Source organism: Erinaceus europaeus, chromosome 13 (assembly GCF_950295315.1).
Source record: "Erinaceus europaeus chromosome 13, mEriEur2.1, whole genome shotgun sequence".
NCBI classification, from domain to species: domain Eukaryota; kingdom Metazoa; phylum Chordata; class Mammalia; order Eulipotyphla; family Erinaceidae; genus Erinaceus; species Erinaceus europaeus.
The window spans coordinates 17,162,599-17,174,641 of record NC_080174.1 but is presented as its reverse complement, the minus strand read 5'-3'; the positions used below and the strand labels follow the sequence as shown (position 1 = coordinate 17,174,641).

The following is a 12,043-nucleotide window of genomic DNA, read 5'->3' as shown; positions in this document are numbered from 1 at the left end:
ACACATCTGCACCCCTGCTTTACCACCTGCAAAGCTTAGCTTTCCCCCTGCAGCTGGGGAGTGGGGGGTCGAACCTGGGTCTTTGCGCATTGTAACGTGTGTCAACCAGGTGCATCACCACCCAACCCCCAATTTTATTATTCTTTTAAAATATTTATTTATGAGCAAGAGAGAGAGAAGCAGAAACAGAGCATTACTCTGGCACATGTGACGCCAGGAGTCAAACTTGGGACCTCATGCTTGAGGGTCCAACACTTAGCCACTGTGCCACTTCCTGGGACTCTCTTCAAAGATTTATTTATGTGTGTGTGGGGTGAGGGGCACCAGGGCATGGCTTTAGCACTTGCAATGCTGGGGCCCAAACTTGGGACCTCACACTTGTGAGTTCGACACTCTATCCACTGCACAAACTTCATGGGCCTCTGATTTCCTTTTTCTTAAACATCAGAAGCAACACAATACATAGAATCAACATGTGTAGATCTAATTGAGAAATGAACTATTTAGTTACCAGCATTAAAACAAACCCTATTGCATACAGTAACCATCTGCCACAATATATAAGCCAAGTGAGTCTTCTAGTCCAAGACTATGATCTGAGATCTATATAGTTAACAGAAGTTTAAACGATAAATGGTTCCTTCCTGTCTACTGTAATGTTGGAACAACTTCTTACCTGAGCTGCAGCTTCCTCATAACCAGTGGTGCCATTTATCTGTCCAGCAAAGAAGAGCCGTTGGACCAAGTGAGTCTCAAGAGAAGGAGTGATCTGACGGGGGTCTAAGTAATCATACTGAACACCGTAGCCTGAGCAAAGGGTCAGGGGGTGCAAAGTAAGTAAAGGCAGCCGGATTTGCCTCAGTGCAGACACAGAGATTATCACTAAGCGCTCTTCCAATATAAAAGCCCAACATTCAGGCAGGGTGAGATAGCATAATGGTTATGCAAAGAGACTCTCATGCCTGAGGTTCCAAAGTCCCAGGTTCATCCGCCCCCCATAAGCCAGAGCTGAGCAGTGCTCTGGTAAAAAACAAAACCAAAATCCCTTCTCTTTCCTTCATACACACTCACACATAATAAATAAATAAACTTCAAAAAAAAAAAAAAGCCCAACATTCGTGCAGTTCAGAAGGGCCTGTCTCCTGTAGCTGTGAGCAGCTCTGTTTGTAGCTAAGAAGTTCTGACTGCTAAGGCGATGTTGAAATCATATAGGACATTTGTGACCCTCTTTACCTGGCTGAATTATTTTTGCCTTCTCCAAGCCTCTGATGCATGTGATCATTTTCTCTTGCAACTCAGCTGGCAGGGTCACAGATAACCCTTGGGGGTAGATGAGATTTGAATCCAACCCTTCTGGTTCCAACCAAACCTGATGTTGACGGTTTGGAAACCGCAAGACTTTTGATTCAATGGAGGGGCAGTATCTGGAGCAGGACATTGGAAGAAAACAACTGAATGAAATAAGCAAAAGAGGAATGACATCACAACTATATTACTACTTAAAGAAATTGAGCACAACTATTTTTTTTAATATGTAATTTACTTATTATTAGATAGAGACATAGAGTAACTGAGAAGGGAAGAGATACAGAGAGGCAGAGAGACACCTGCAGCCCTGCTTCACCACTCATGAAGCTTTTCCCCTGCAGGTGAGGAACAGGGGCTTGAACCCAGATCCTTGTGCACTGTAATGTGTGCGCTTCACAGGTGCATCATCGCCTGGTCCCAACTTTTTTTTTTCTCCTTACCGGGGTCCTCTTGTAGTTTCTTTAATATGATGGTTAAGGTGAAGATTCTCTAGGACAATCTCATCAACTCTGGGGTTGGTATGAGTCAGATAACAGGACAGCTGATCTTCTGGCTAAAACAAAGGAAATGTTCAGCTTTTCTTTTCTTCTTTTTTAAAAAAATGTTTTATTTATTTATTATTGGACAGATACAAAGAGAAATTGAGAGGGGAGAGGGAGACAGAGAGGGAGAGAGACACAGAGATACCTGCAGCCCTGCTCTATCACTTGTGAAGCTTTCCCCCTGCAGGTGGCGGGGGGCAGGGACTTGAACCTGCAACCTTGTACACTATAATGTATACACTTAACCAGGTGCACCACCGCCTGGCCCCTTTGTTCAGCTTTTCCATGGCTTGTCTCTTCTTTAAATTGAATTAAAAATATTTCATTTGTTTATAATGAGAGACACAGAGAGGAAGATATAGGGAAAGAGAGAAACACGAGCACTGTTCAGCTCTGGCATGTGGTGGTGCTGGAGACTGAATCTGGGACTTTAAGAGGATCAGGCATGAAAGTCTTTTACAGAACCATTATGCTGTCTCCTCAGTCCCTTAATTTTATTTATTTTTTTGCCTCCAGGGTTATTGCTGGAGCCCGGTGCCTGCACCATGAATCCACTGCTCCTGGAGGCCAGTTTATTCCCCCCCTTTTGTTGCCCTTGTTGCTGTAGCCTTGCTGTGGTTATTATTGTTGTTGTTGATGTCACTCGTGGTTGTGCAGGACAGAGAGGGGGAGAGAAAGACAGACACCTGTAGACCCACTTCACCGTGATTCCCCTGTAGGTGGGGAGCGGGGGGGGGGGAGGGCTCGAACCAGGATCCCTACGCTGGTCCCTTAATTTAAAAAAAAATTTTGGTTGTCACAGGGGCTTCATCACTCCGGCTTGTCAGATACAAAATCAGACACAAGAGAGAAAAAACACCATGACACTGAAACTTCCCTCTGTGCACTAGAAGCCAGGCTCAGACCCGGGCCAAGTCCACAACAAAGCAAGCGCACTAAGGTGGCTATCTTGCTGGCCCTGGCTTGTCTCTTATTCAGATAAATTCTACACATGACATGTGCTTAATTTTAGACATTAAATCTATGTATAGTGCCAAGTTAAACTACCCAGAAATTAAGGGGCCAGTCGGTGGTGCACCTGGTTAAGTGCACACAGCACAGTGTGCGAGGCTCCAGGTTTAAGTCCCTGGCCCCCACTTGCAGGGCTACAAGTGTCTCTCTGTTTATTGCCCACCACCCCCTTTTTTTAAAAAAATTTATTTACTTACTATTGGATAGAGACAGAAACTGAGAAGGAAGAAGATAGAGGGAGGGTAAGAGACAGAGAGATATATGCAGCCCTGCTTCACCACTCGTGAAGCTTTCCTCTTGCAGGTGGGGACCAGAGGCTTGGACCTGGTTAATGTGTGTATGTGTTTTATTATTACTTTTAAAAATATTTATTTATCCTCTTTTGTTGACCTTGTTTTATTGTTGTAGTTATTATTGTTGTTATTTTTACATATCTTTTTTCTTTTTATTTATTTATTCTCTTTTGTTGTCTTTGTTGTTTTATTGTTGCAGTTATTGATGTCATCGTTGTTGGATAGGACAAAGAGAAATGGAGAGAGGAGGGGAAGACAGAGAGGGGGAGAGAAAGACAGACACCTGCAGACCTGCTTCACCGCTTATGAAGCCACTCCCTTGCAGGGGGGGGTGCTGGGGGCTAGAACTGGGATCCTTATGCTGGTCCTTGTGCTTTGCACCACCTGCGCTTAACCCACTGCGCTACCGCCCGACTCCCAATGTGTATGTTTAACCAGGTGCGCCACCAACTGGACTCTCTTTCTCTATTTCCCTCTCCTCTCAATTTCTCTCTGTCTCTATTCAATAATAAATAAATAAAAACATTAATGAGGGAGTTTGAACCGGTTCAAACCCCCGGCTCCCCACCTGCAGGGGAGTCGCTTCACAGGTAGTGAAGCAGGTCAGCAGGCGTCTCTCTTCCTCTCTATCTCCCTCTTCTCTCTCAATTTCTTTCTGTCTCTATCCAATAGCAAATAAAAAATAAATAAAATAAAATGAATAAAACATTAAAGAGGGAGTCGGGCTGTAGCGCAGCGGGTTAAGTGCAGGTGGCGCTAAGCACAAGGACCCGCATAAGGATCCTGGTTCAAACCCTGGCTCCCCACCTGCAGGGGAGTCGCTTCACAGGCGGTGAAGCAGGTCTGCAGGTGTCTATCTTTCTCTCCCTCTCTCTGTCTTCCCCCTCCCCTCTCCATTTCTCTCTGTCCTATCTAACAATGATGACATCAATAATAACTACAACAATAAAACAACAAGGGCAACAAAAGGGAATAAATAAATAAAAATAAATATAAAAAAATATTAAAAAAAAAAAAAAAACTACCCAAACCTTCAAATGAAGTTTAAGCAAGCATCTATTATGGGTCCACCAGCTTAGAAGGAATCCTGGAGGTGGAAGGACATGTTTAGGCACCAGATGTGTGCAAAGCAGACCAGTCTGGGAGATGGATAATTTTAGAACATGGCAACGTTTAAAGGATGATCATCCAATGGAACATGGAGACCTTATTTGGTTCCTACTTCATATAAAAGAACTCAGAAGGGGACCAGGCCAGGGTGTGTGTATGGGGTGGGATGGCCCACCTAGGAGAAGAATGCGCGTTACAATGCACAAGGATCCAGGTTCAAGCCCCCGGCCCACACCTGCAGGGAGGAAGCTTCATGAGTGCTCAAGTCGTACTTTCCTCTTTTAATTTCTCTGTCGCTATCCAAAATAAATACGTCAACACACACTTTTTAAAAGGGATATTGTTTATTTATTTAATATCAGAGACAAAGAGAAATTAGGAGGAGCAAGTGAGATACAGAAGGGAGAGACAAAAACACTGCAGTTGTACTTCACCACTCATGACGCTTTCCCCTCGCAGGTAAAGACCAGGGGCTTGAACCTGGGTCCTTGTGCACTATAATGTGTGTGCTTACCCAGGGATGCCACCTCCTGGTCCCTCAATAAATACTTGCTCCCACCACAGTGAAGGAAACCCCTCTCTCACTCTATTCTTCTCTATCTGAAGATGTAGTCAGCCTAGAATGATGAAGCCCCAGTGTTGTTAAAATTTGGAGGCTCTTGCCGGCCGGCTGGGCTAGCTTCACGGGCGGGTAACAGAGACGCGGAGACAACGGCTGGGCAGGGAAGCTGTATTTCTTTATTCAGGAACAACGATTCATAAACTAAGACAAACTAATCACCAAACAGAACTCTGCTGTCTCTTTGCGGCGGCGCAAGCACTCTCTCTTACTCTGTAACTTGGGAACTCTCCAACTCCGGAACTCTGGAACTCTCGTACTGGGGAACCCTCTGAAACTCTGGCACACTGGAACTCTCTCTTACTCTGTAACCCTGAAACTCTCAAACTCAGGAACTCGGGAACTCTCCAACTCTGGAACTCTGGAACTCTCGTACTGGGGAACCCTCTGAAACTCTGGCACACTGGAACTCTCTCTTACTCTGTAACCCTGAAACTCTCGAACTCAGGAACTCAGGAACTCTCGGACTCAGGAACCCTCTCTCGGGGTTCCTTGGGGCGGGGCCAAGCAGGCCCGTGAAATTAACAGGACTGATCCAATTCTCTTGGCGGGGGAGGGCTAGAACAAACCAATGTAAAGCATACGACACCCCAGTGCACCAAAAAACAAAACAAAACAGATTTTAAATAAACTGCAAGCATATGAAAACAACTAGGGAACACCAAATGCTGAGTAGCAAATAATGTTAACGAAATCCGATTTTTTTGTATGATAATAGCACTGTGGCTAAGTTTAAAAAAGTTCTTAATCCATTAAAGACATATGCTTAAGTGTTCCTTAAATGAAACGATGTGATCTCTAGATTGCTGCTTTAAAATTCAGTAAGAAGGAAGCTTTCAGGAAGAAAGGTGAAATAAGAATACCTAGATGCTGTGGACCAGGAGGTGGTACAGTGACAACAACTTTAGACATAAAAGCACGAGGCCCTGAGTTCAGTCCCTGGTATTGCAAGCACCAGAGTGACCCTCTGGTTCTCTCTCTCCTTCCCTCTCTATTGCTCATGTTAATGATAATATACTTATTCATCTAAAATATTTTATTTGCTTTATTTTAATAAGAAATATGAAAAGGGAGTCGGTAGGTATGCAGCCGGTTAAACGCAATTGAAGCAAAGCGGTAGGACCTGCATAAGGATCCCAGTTCGAGCGCCCGGGGAGTCGCTTCATAAGCGGTGAAGCAGGTCTGCAGGTGTCTATCTTTCTCTCCCCCTTTCTGTCTTATCCCTCTTTCCATTTCTCTCTATCCAACAACGACATCAATAACAACAATAATAACTACAAAAATAAAGCAACAAGGGCAACAAAAGGGAATAAATAAATATAAATTTAATATATATATATATAAATTGAGCTGGTGAGCTAGTGTAATTATTATGCAAAATACTCTAATGCCTGAGTCTCTGAATTCTCAGGTGTTTGTTTCTTTGTTTATATTGCTTCCAGGGTTATTGCCGGGGTTCAGTGCCAGCACTGCAAATTCACTGCTCCTGGTGGACATTTTTCCCACTTTTATTGGAAAAAAATTGCACCACCACTTGGCCCCTTCTGAGGTCTTAGGTTCAATCTTCAGTACCACCATATACCAGAACTGAGCAATGTTTTGGCCTGTCTTTTCACTGCTTGTGAAGCGACTCCCCTGCAGGTGGGGAGCTGGGGGCTGGAAGCCGGATCCTTATGCCGGTCCTTGCGCTTTGCGCCACCTGCGCTTAACCCGCTGCGCTACCGCCCGACTCCCCTCAATTTATATTTAAAATTTTTTTAAAACATTTATTTATTTGTTTTCTTTTGTTGTCTTTGTTGTTTTATTTATTTATTTATTTTTTTATTTATTCCCTTTTTGTTGCCCTTGTTGTTTTATTGTTGTAGTTATTATTGTTGTTGTCGTTGTTGGATAGGACAGAGAGAAATGGAGAGAGGAGGGGAAGACAGAGAGGAGGAGAGAAAGATAGACACCTGCAGACCTGCTTCACCGCCTGTGAAGCGACTCCCCTGCAGGTGGGGAGCCGGGGTTCGAACCGGGATCCTTATGCCAGTCCTTGTGCTTTGCGCCACCTGCGCTTAACCCGCTGCGCTACAGCCCGACTCCCGTCTTTGTTGTTTTATTGTTGTAGTCATTATTGTTGTCGTCATTGTTGGATAGGACAGAGAGAAATGGAGAAAGGAGGGGAAGACAGAGCCAGGGAGAGAAAGAAGGTGAAGCAACTCCCCTGCAGGTGGGGAGCCGGAGGCTCGAACCGGGATCCTTATGCTGGTCCTTGTGCTTTGCGCCATGTGCGCTTAACCCCACTGTGCTACCGCCAGACCCCACCCCCCATATATATAACCCAGGGGTGGGGAGCTAGCATAACAGTTATGCAAACACTCTCATGCCTGAGATTTCTAAGTCCCAGGTTTAATCTGCAGCACCACCATAAACTAGAGCGGAGCAGCTCTGGTTAAAAACAAAGATTATTTGTTAAGGCTCTCTGATGAACACAGAGATTTATTATATATTTTTTCTATTTTCTGTAAAACTGAAACTTTGTTAAAAATGTACACACTAAAAAGGAAGGGAGAAAGAAAGGAAAGAAAACCTTAAACTTTATATGAGATCACTTTTTTTGAACCCCAAATAATAGTTAGAGGACATGAATTGAGCCAAAGAAAAGGTTAGGCCATATCCTGCAATACCAACAGGCAATACCAACTGTAAGACCAGATTTGTGTACATTATCTTACCTTAACAAGGGCAACAAAAAGGAATAAATACATAAATAAATATTAAGAAACAAATTATCTTACCTTAATCCACACTGTCTCATTCATAAAGCTGAAAGGTACAGATGGGTTATCTGGTGTGTGCTTGTTTAAAATGCTAAAATCAATGGACTCTTTGGCAATTCGGGGTGGAGTTCCAGTTTTCAGTCTTCCTACCACAAACCCCAGCTTCTCTAGAGTCTGTGCTAGGCCTATGGAAGGCTGGTCCCCTAACCGTCCAGCCGGATGCATCTCCAGTCCAATCACAACCAGGCCTCTGAGAAATGTCCCCGTCGTCAGAATCACACTCTCTGCGTGTACTGTGCTCCCGTCCACTAAAAGAGCCCAAATTGTACTGGATCAAATTCAAATGCGACTATTTTACATGAGAAATAACAACTTTGACTTTATACACCTGAGAAACGATTTTCTATTTCTAAATAAATAATTTATTATTTTAATGAGACACACACAGAGAGAGACACACAGAGAAAAAGAGAGATGAGAGAGACCAGAACACCACTTAGCTTTGTCTTAAGGTGATACTGAGGTTTGAACCTGGGACTATTGATGCCTCAGGCATGAAAGTTTGGACTGCTATTGGCAGTGCTATCTCCTTGGCCTTATCTATTTATTTATTTGTAAGAGGAGAGAACACACACACACACACACACACACACACATGCACGCATGCACTTCACTCGCATATGCAATGCTGGTGGTGTGTGTGTCACACTTAGGAGCTAACACACTCAAGTCTTAGGACCTATCACTGAACCATCCACCTGGCCTTTAAGCTTGATAATTTTAAAAATGAAAAAATATAAGCAGTGTTTAGATTTTATGGAGGCACATATCAGAACAGTTGAAAAACTGGTTAAGTTTGGAGACAAAAGAATAATTACTTTGCAATACACATGCTTACAAGCTATTTGAGGACAGGAGAGAGAACGTAATGGTTATGCTAAAAGATTCTCATGTCTGAGGCTCCAAAGTCCCATGTTCAATCCTCAGAGCACCACCATAAACCAGAGTTGAGCAGTGCTCTGATTAAAATAAGTAAATATGTAAAATAAAGAAAAAATTGGTTATAAAAATAAATGCTATTTGATCTCTTTAAAAATTACATATATGTGTAATTTTGATTTAACAAATTGCATATAGTGCATTTAAATAAAAGAGATAAAATATGAATTAATAAAAATTTAGGGCCAGGGAGATAGTATAAAGGTTTATACAACAGTCTTTCATGCCTGAAGCTCTCTGGTCCCAAATTTAACCACATAGGGAGTCAGGCGGTAGCACAGTGGGTTAAGTGCACGTGGCACAAAGCGCAGGGACCAGCTTAAGGATCCCGGTTCGAGCCCCCAGCTCCCCACCTGCAAGAGGGCAAGTTCACAGACAGTGAAGCAGGTGTCTGTCTGTCTTTCTCTCCCCCTCTCTGTCTTCCCCTCCTCTCTCCATTTCTCTTTGTCCTATCCAACAACGGCATCAATAGCAACAACAATAAAACAACAAGGGCAACAAAAGGGGATAAATAATTTAATCACATAAACCAGAGTTGAGCAGTATCTCAGTAAACAAACAAAATAGCCTCAGAGGTGGCACAGTGGATAAAACTCTAGACTCTTAAGCATGAGGTCCTCAGTCTGATCCATGGGAACACATGCACTAGGTAGATGCTCTGGTTCTCACTCTCCCTTTCTCTCTCACGAATAACAAAAATTAATACTCTAAAAATAATTAAACTCAGAACTAGGAAAAATGAAAGCAGAAAGGTCAGGGGAAAAGATGGACTGCAGGTTCCTACACGAAGATGATACAGACAAGTCTAGAGTCTGAGTTTTGTGAAGGGTAAAATGAAAAAAAGAAAGTTAAAGCAGTCCGGGAGGTGGTGCAATGGATAAAGCATCGGACTCTCAAGCATGAGGATCTGAGTTCAATCCCCAGTAGCACATGTACCAGAGTGATGTCTGGTTCTTTCTCTCTCTTCCTGTCTTTCTCATTAATAATAATAATAAAAAAAATTAAAAAAAAAGCTATTTTAAATATACCTTTCCTGGGCGGGGGGGGGGGGGGGAAGATAGCATAATGGTTATGCAAAGAGATTCTCATGCCTGAGGCTCCATAGTCCCCAGGTTCAATCCCCTACACCATCATCCGCAAGCTGAGCAGTGCTCTGGTAAAAAATATAAAATGAAAGTAAATAATAATAATAATAAAATCTTAAATGTACCTTTCCTCATCTGTGAAGAGAAAAATACAATTTCCTCAAATAAATTAACACTTTTTTTTTTTTGCCTCCAGGGTTATTGCTGGGGCTTGGTGCCTGCACTACTAATTCACTGCACCTGGAGGCCATTTTCCCTTTTGTTGCCCTTGTTGTTTATCACTGTTGTTGTTATTATTATTATTGTTATTGCTGTCATTGTTGTTGGATAGGATAGAGAGAAATCGAGAGAGGAGGGGAAGACAGAGAGGGGGAGAGAAAGACAGACACCTGCAGTGGCCTGGGAGGTGGCACAGTAAATAAAGCATTGGACCCTCAAGCATGAGGTCCTGAGTTCCACCTCCAGCAGCACATGTACCAGAGTGCTGCCTGGTTCTTTCTCTCTCTCCTTTCTCATTAACAATATTTTAAAATATATTTAAAAAAAAAAAAGAAAGACAGACAGACACTTGCAGACTGGCTTCACCACCTATGAAGCGAACCCCCTGCAGGTGGGAAGCCGAGACTCAAACCAGGATCCTTATGCTTTGCGCCATGTGCGTTTAACCTACTGCACTACCGCCTGGCCCCCAACAACACATTTTCATACTCATCTCTAAAATAAATTTCTCATATGAAGTTTAAGGTTTTCTTTTCTTTTCTGTTCTTTCTTTTTTCCTCCCTTCCTTTCTTCCTTTCTTTTTTCCTGGTGGTACTAGGGTTTGAATCTTGAGCTTTGGTGCCTCAAGCCTGAAGGTCTTTCTGCATAAGCACTACCCTATCTTCCAATCTGCTGGAGTTTGATACCATTGATATCGATAGCCAGTACATACTCAGAACAACACCACAGACACGGCACTTCCCCATATGCTCAGGCTCTGGTTCTGTAAGTATAAGGTCTTCTACAGCTCCTTCCTGAACAGTAAGCAGCGGTGTGTTTAGGATTTCTTCCTGTCAAAAGAGAATGCAAGGTGTTGCACAGCATAGAACAGTTCACTGGTACATTCTCTCCTGGGCCTGCGCCAGTCTTACCTGCATGTTCTGCTTGTAGAGTTTCCTATCAATCTGAGCTCTCAGCCCCCAAACAGCTGGTCCCTTACATTTGTTTAATACTTTGTAATGCACACCAGACTGGTCACAGACTCGAGAACACAGGCCATCCAAGGCATCTACTTCCCTCATTAGGTGACCCTTTCCGATGCCACCAAAGGAAGGATTACAGGACATCTGACCTAAAGAAAACAGATACAGACAAAATAAATACAAGAGTGCCTTGTACACAGTGACTGTTTATAATGTTTGTATATTGACTAGGAGCTTGTTTATTCCCTTTCCCCTTCCTGGATGATCTTTTATTTTAAATTTTAGATAGAGAGAGAGACTAGGGGCTGGGTGGTGGCACACCTGGTCGAGCATACACGTTACGGTGCACAAGGACCCAGGTTCAAGCCCCTGGTCCTTACCTGCAGGGGGAAAGCTTTGCAAGTGGTGGAGTAGTGTTGCAGGTGTCTGTTTGTCTCCCTCTCTCCCTCTCCCTTTCTGGCTGTCTCTATCCAATAAATAAGTAAAGATGATTTTAAAAAGAGAGAGAGGGAAAGACCACAGCATTGTTCCATCATCTGTAGGGCTTTCCCTGGCTGGCATATGCTCTCATGTGATGCTGGGGCTTGAACCCATGGCTTTGTGCAAGGCAAGGCAGGCACTGTAATGGGTGATAGCTAAAATAATTGATAATATGAAACATCCCTCAAGAGAAATTCTCCAAGTTCTCATGGTGGGGGGGAGAGAGGAAGAATATTCAGGGCAGCCTGGAAGAGAAACCATCTGCTTTCAATTTCTTTTGAGTCTTTCCCTTAGTGCACAGTTTCACTAGACTGCCTTTTCCTCTCAAATAAGGGTGGGGAACTATTTTTCCCTCTTCTTTTTTTTGCCAAGGGCCATCTGGATATTTGTAACATCTTTCTGGGTCATACAGAATTATCAACATAAAATTTAGTGCTTCAGGAGTTAGGGGAGATAACAATGGTCATGCAAAAAGGCTTTCATGGCTAAACCACTGAAGTCCTAGGTTCAATCCCCTGCACTACCATAAACCAGAATCTGGTGGTAAAAAAAGAAAGAAAAAAAAAAAAAGAAAGAAACAGTGCTTCATGTTGCTATGAAGAAAGCTCCTATGGGGCTGGGTGGTGATGCACCAGCACCAGGCTAAGCGAACA

At 43.2% G+C, this 12,043-nt stretch overlaps 1 protein-coding gene across 1 annotated transcript in view; it reads right to left on the bottom strand.

Annotated features, from left to right (window-relative positions):
• MTO1 (mitochondrial tRNA translation optimization 1) overlaps positions 1-12,043 on the bottom strand; it is a 35,340-nt gene that overhangs the window by 15,610 nt on the left and 7,687 nt on the right. The window contains exons 2-7 of the mRNA XM_007515789.3: positions 10,860-11,059; positions 10,661-10,778; positions 7,664-7,953; positions 1,749-1,861; positions 1,234-1,424; positions 677-807 (exon numbers count right to left, since the gene is read on the bottom strand). Coding sequence (XP_007515851.1) covers positions 677-807; positions 1,234-1,424; positions 1,749-1,861; positions 7,664-7,953; positions 10,661-10,778; positions 10,860-11,059 — 1,043 coding nt within the window. The remainder of the gene's footprint in view (positions 1-676; positions 808-1,233; positions 1,425-1,748; positions 1,862-7,663; positions 7,954-10,660; positions 10,779-10,859; positions 11,060-12,043) is intronic.